Source organism: Astatotilapia calliptera, chromosome 19 (genome assembly GCF_900246225.1).
Source record: "Astatotilapia calliptera chromosome 19, fAstCal1.2, whole genome shotgun sequence".
Taxonomy (NCBI): domain Eukaryota; kingdom Metazoa; phylum Chordata; class Actinopteri; order Cichliformes; family Cichlidae; genus Astatotilapia; species Astatotilapia calliptera.
In genome coordinates, this window is record NC_039320.1 from 2977580 (window position 1) to 2983579 (window position 6000).

At 42.3% G+C, this 6000-nt stretch overlaps 1 protein-coding gene across 1 annotated transcript; it reads left to right on the forward strand.

Annotated features, from left to right (window-relative positions):
- Window positions 1–182: 182 nt before the first annotated feature.
- On the forward strand, window positions 183–6000 carry pgrmc2 (progesterone receptor membrane component 2). The gene is made up of 3 exons (XM_026151106.1): window positions 183–689; window positions 3143–3298; window positions 5130–6000. The coding sequence occupies exons 1-3, from the start codon at window positions 347–349 to the stop codon at window positions 5225–5227; spliced, it is 597 nt and encodes a 198-aa protein (XP_026006891.1). The 5' UTR covers window positions 183–346; the 3' UTR covers window positions 5228–6000.

The following is a 6000-nucleotide window of genomic DNA, read 5'->3' on the forward strand; positions in this document are numbered from 1 at the left end:
TTTGTCTTTTTTTTGTTATACACACACACATATATATATATATATATATATATATATATATATATATATATATATAGTTGTTTTTGTCTTTTTTTTGTTATACACACATACACATATATATATAGATAATTTTTGTACTATTTTCAAACATATTTTCTATCAGTGTAAGGCGAATCCGCTGACACAAGGAGACTGAAGATCTTGGGGCTCCTGTGGAGCAGTCGCTTTCATTTTTGCCTAGCCGTAGCAGCAGCAGCAACAACGCTGAACCCTCGCTCAACTAGTGGTTCCCGACAGGACGTGAACGCGGCATTGGCCAGGGGCGGGTAGGCGCTAACCGTGCAGTATGGCGGACGATGGAGACAGTTCGAGCGGACCAGTTGACACAAGCGGTGGGCAGGGGGCAGCGGAGGAGTCGGACGGGCTTGGCCTCGGAGGGATGTTGCTGAATATCAGTATTTTAGTTCTAGTAGCGGTGGTCTGTCTGGTGGTCTACCGACGGTGGGGCAAACGGCTATACTCATACGCGGCCCAGGGCGACGAGGCCTCGGCGCTTCCCAAGATGAGGAGACGGGACTTCACTCTGGAGCAGCTGCGGGAGTACGACGGTATCCAGAACCCCCGCATCCTGATGGCCGTCAACATGAAAGTTTTCGACGTGACCAGCGGGAAAAAGTTTTACGGTAAAGGTGAGTGAGCTGTGGGAAAACGACAATCTTTACGATTGCGTGAGGAAGCTGAGGTGTCCCTTCTTGGGGTGAGTTGTCCCGAACCAAAATTTGGGCGCAAACCGTCGGGGTTAGCCTAGCTCTTCGGCTTTGTCTATGTTTTTGAATGGAGTGCTAGCTGTTAGCTAGCCGCTAGCACGACTTTTCTTTTGGGGTTGTGACTACAACTAAAGTTGCAGACGTTTGTACCTTATATATATATATATATTAATGTACCGTAAACCTGCGACACTTTCTGTTTAAAGTTATGCAGCCGGGAGATGATTATTACGTTTTAGCATGCTAGTCTGCTAACGCTAGCCTGTTAGCTTGTCGACGTGCACAATGTGCGAGTGTCTGGACTGGACCCGTCGCTTGTTTACAGTGATGGGACTCACAATGCATCAATTCTGTACAGTTTGCATGAATATTTTCACCTCAAATGACCTCAGCACTACTGTACTCGTACTGTATGTTTATTTGCGATTGGGAAAAGCAAGTTTGGGTGCCACTGTGTGAAGTTAAATGGAGTTATAGGGACGAGACTGGCAAAACACGAAAAGAAGATATGACACGTCTTTCACTTAGACAAAACGAATGTGACGGGCCCACAGCCGTCTAACGTGCTACTCTGCATTTTCTCTGGCTAGGCTGAGTCAGCCGTCAACTCTGCAATAAACTATAATTATTCAAACAGCAGTCTCATGTGTCAGTCTGCTACTTCACACTGAGAGGACCGAGCCAAGCAGGCCCTGAATCTGTCCACCTCACCAACTTATGACACACTACCAGAGGCTCAGTGGAGCTGGCAGGACCGTGACATAAACTGTAGTGTATATTAGTCACACTGGATTTAATGCTGGAGAAACAGTTGATAGAAAAGTAAAACAAGGCATAAACTAAATAAATTAAAATGAATAAAGATGTGCAACTTGGTAATGGTGGTGTTTTCTGCTGTTCCATCACCACCTTCCTTGTCAGATCTGATGCATTTGTCATTCATTGTGGCATTAAATAGATCCACCCTTTAATCAGAAATTATATTAAGTCACTTGTATCCCTGCAGTTGTAGCTGTCACTCACAGCTGTTGCTCTGTCTTTCAGGCCTTATTCTGGCACTAATGTGGTCCAGTGAGCGTTTCTTTTTTGTTACACATCAAGTCAACATGAAAAAAAACCAGCATGATTCAAATTTAGTAAATGTCTATGTTGCACACTGAAGTTTCGTGTGAAGTGCACGCTGGAGTTTTATCTCTAATTCTCGTGGTTGGTTGTGAAAGGTAAAGAGTACTCCTTATCTTTGAGTTGATTAGCTCTGCTTCATAAACTCTTAAGCAGTGCCAGAGTGAGCATTGATCTGTGTTGGGTTGCACCGTTATATGAGCCTGCAGAGTTTTCACATGCAAGTCAGATGATTGTCCTCTTGGAAGATGATGAAGGATTCAAAACGTGGAGAAAAACTTCAGGAGTTTTATGAGACTGTATATCACTGGTCCCTTTCGAGTGATAATAAAGTCAGATATCAGAAGCAGAAGTCCCTTAGTGTAACACATGTCCTTATAAAAATTAATCTTGCTGGCAGATGTTACAAGACTGGGCTGTAACAAAGGCAGGAAAATACTGGATGTGATCTGATTAGATTACAATGTTTGTTTGACTAAAGCCCTCAGTGCTAATAATGTGGTGAGTTTTGTTGCAGGTCTGGTTTAGAGTAACAAATTGTCATAGGTGACAACAGAGACCTGTCATTTCTGTGACATTTCTACAGGACAAAAAAATTTGTTCTTTTTCTAACAACTGCCTATTCATTGCATCTCTGAAGATTTGCATGATTGATTTTTCTTTCTAATCAGAAGAGTTTGAAGGACTCATTCCTTTTGAGTGGTGTGAACGAGTGAATGTTTGGCATTTCTGCTTGAAAAGTGCCTGTTGACATGATTAAATTTCTGCTTGAGTAACTGTTTAATTGACAGAGTGTTGCAGCCCCAGTTAAACTCTTGTGCAACTCAGGAAATGTACTCCTTAGGTTGCTGATATTGAGTTTCAGATTACAATATGATCATACTAATCTATCTCCAGACTCTAATAAAAACATCAGTAGTGCTCATTCAGCATCTACAAAAACAAACTATTTTTAATGTATTTATTTAGCAGCTTAATGAACACGTTCATGCGTATTTACTGTTCTTGAAAACGTTTAATGTGAAGCAGCTGCTATCGTCACAAGATGCAAGTCTGAGTTAATCATAAAAGGTTAACTTGTTGCTTTACTCCAACTTCATCTGTATACTTTCCCTTATTCTCAGTAAAACCATGTGATGCTTTTGCGCTGCACACACAGTGGAGTGCAAACACTTTGTTGGTTATTTGATTAGTTAAAGGAGATATGAAAGTACTTTAACTCTTACTCATTCTTGCTGTTGTTTGTTTCTCAGATGGTCCTTATGGCATTTTCGCTGGCCGGGATGCTTCGAGAGGCCTGGCCACCTTCTGCCTGGAGAAAGACATCCTGAGGGACGAGTACGACGACTTGTCAGATCTCAGTGCTGTACAGATGGAGAGTGTTAGAGAGTGGGAGATGCAATTTATGGGTACGCTTATGAAGAGAAAATACACTCGTATTGATTTTGCTCAGATTTCACAACAGCACCCATCATATTAAGTGAGGATCCAAATAGCTAGACAGCACTGACTGAGTTTTAATCTTCTGTTTGTATTGATTTCAAGTTTACTTCACTGTCCAAAAAAGCAAGTTTTTTTTTTTTTTTTGCTTTGTTTGTTTTTCCTCGACTGGACCCTCAGGCCTGTCATTTTGGGGGGGGAAAACACTACTTGCAGTCATTATGTAAGTAGACCCTCACTAAATACTCGTTAGTGACTTATTAGGCTTTTAAAGGTGAGTCAGTGGTGGAAAAACCATCAGTGGACCAAATGGGTCAGCAGCTTCAGTTTGCCCCTTCTTGTAGAAAATATGAAGAAGCAGCTGTAGCTAAGAGCTCTTTTCATAACTCATTAATCTGCTAATGAAGTGACCTGCTGTTTATGCCATATGGGCATTTTTTTGCTTTTTGCCGTACACCTACGGTGATGCCATAAAGTGTCTCATTTACTCTGGAAACAGACAAATTACTGTGTGTGATATAAAGATCAGAAGTAGCACACTGTCAAATTATATCAGCAGTTATTTTCACTATGGACTATTTGCAGTCTGTAGTTAAAAACCTGCAGTTAATTAAAATCTTTTTTAAGAAAGGGAGGTGTTGAAGGATTTGAAGCTACAAAATTATTTATACTATTGTTATTCATTGATTATCCATAGACTTGAAGTCATTTCAGCTCTGAATGTTTGTTGGTTGTCTGGAGTTGAAAGAAACTTTGGAGTGAACTTGAAAGAGACATGCAAAAAAACAAAAACATAAAAAACCCTGAAAATATCTCCCGCCACCACATCTTCAGCAGAGCAGTTAACAACAGGAAGCACTAAAACTGGAAGGAAACAAAGGCCTTCATTTTCTGACATGTCATAATCCAAGGATTATTCTGTGCTCGCTGTACATGCAGCACAGTGTTGGATCCTGTTACAGTCTGTCATTTTAAAACTTTCCTCGTGTGATTTACCTCAGATCTACTGTATTAGTGTCTAATTTTGGACTGGAACTCGTCTGAAGTACTGCCGGGCTTCTGCTTGCTTAAATAACACTTTAAAGCAGGACTGAGCAGCTTTGGCTGAGTTGGTGAATCCCAAACTGCAGTTGATTGACGCTTATAAGAGGATGACAGCATGTCATTTACGCTCAGCGCTGTTCCAGCCCAAAGTTGTATCTTGACATCGAGGGCAAATGTATTCGCTTAAGTATTGAGAGAGGTTTGGGAGCTTAAATCACGAGTTGATTAATTTACTGACATAAAACAAATTATAATGTAATAATTTTGGTTCCAGCCTCAAACACTTAAGCCTTCCCAAACTAAGCCTAAAAACTAAGCATCTTTGATTTTTGGACTGTTGCTGATTGTGTCACACATGGGTCAGATGTCTTGTTTTTACCAGCCAAAACCAGTCTGCTGATTCAGCCTCGGGGGTTCAACGGTCACTTTTTGTGTGTGTGGCTTTTAGGGCAGCCAGCAGACATGCAGGTCCAGATTTCTGTTTCTGCCCTACAGTCATTTATAAATCCAGAGAAAATTAGCGAAGCAAATCAAAGCCAAATCTTTATCAGACATGCAATCCCTTATCTCCAAAATGTATTGACCATGTAAGGCAATTGAATGTACCCTGACCAGCTGTCTGACATTTTACTTGGAAACCCAGCCAAACAATTTTTCCATTGTCCGGTTACTTGTAGGTTAGCCGTCTGTCAGGTGATTTTATTGATCACTCAGCCCTTTGTTTGAGCTTTAAATCTGTTCTGCACTTTCTTCCAGAAAAGTATGACTACGTCGGAAGGTTACTGAAGCCGGGCGACGAGCCGTCAGAGTACACAGACGAGGAGGACATCAAGGACCACCTGAAACACGACTGAGAGGTTCCATCACTCCGACCAAAGCCAGGAGCCCCAAACAGCTGTGACAGGGCCCCCCCAGGCCCCCCTAGACCACTTCCTCCATTTCCTCCTGCCCTATTGGCCTATCTGCCACTCCCTTCTCCTGCCCCACTGGCCAAAATCTTCACTCCTGATTCTGCCCGGTGACATGGCTGCTCTGGAAGGGCAGAATTCAAGTGTAAACACCCAGACCTCCCTCTTCTCTCCATCCCACAGAGATCACCACCAACAGAAAGCGATTGACCGCAAAAACCTTCGAGGAGCTTTTTTTTATCGACAGCAAACACATCTGGGGGCGGCGAGAGGCCTCGTGACATTAGATGTATCTGAAACAAAAACCCTAAAATATTTTAATCATTTGTCTGGGGGAGGGGGAAAGTGTGGTCGTCATGGTCGCCGCAGGGCACGGGTGGAGGCTGGTCCGAGGTAGTCAGAGAAACACATTGGTCTGAGATGATCAGTGGACTGGGATGGGGAAGCGGATTTCTCTCTCTTTTTATCTTTGGTTTAGTCACATTGCAACTGAAACTGCTTCAGCTTCGGACAGCTTATCAATCAATCATTTGATTTATTTTTTTTCTTTTGTTTTTTGTGTTTAAGTCATTGTCTCCCCTTGTTCAGAGGGCAGTGCTGTGGCCTAACCAAAGGCAATTGGCAGGGCGTCGCATTTTCCTGTTGTTTGTAGTGTATGCACTACTAGTTTTCTTTGTTTGTCACCATGTGATTGTATTTGTTGAGTAGCATAGAGGGAG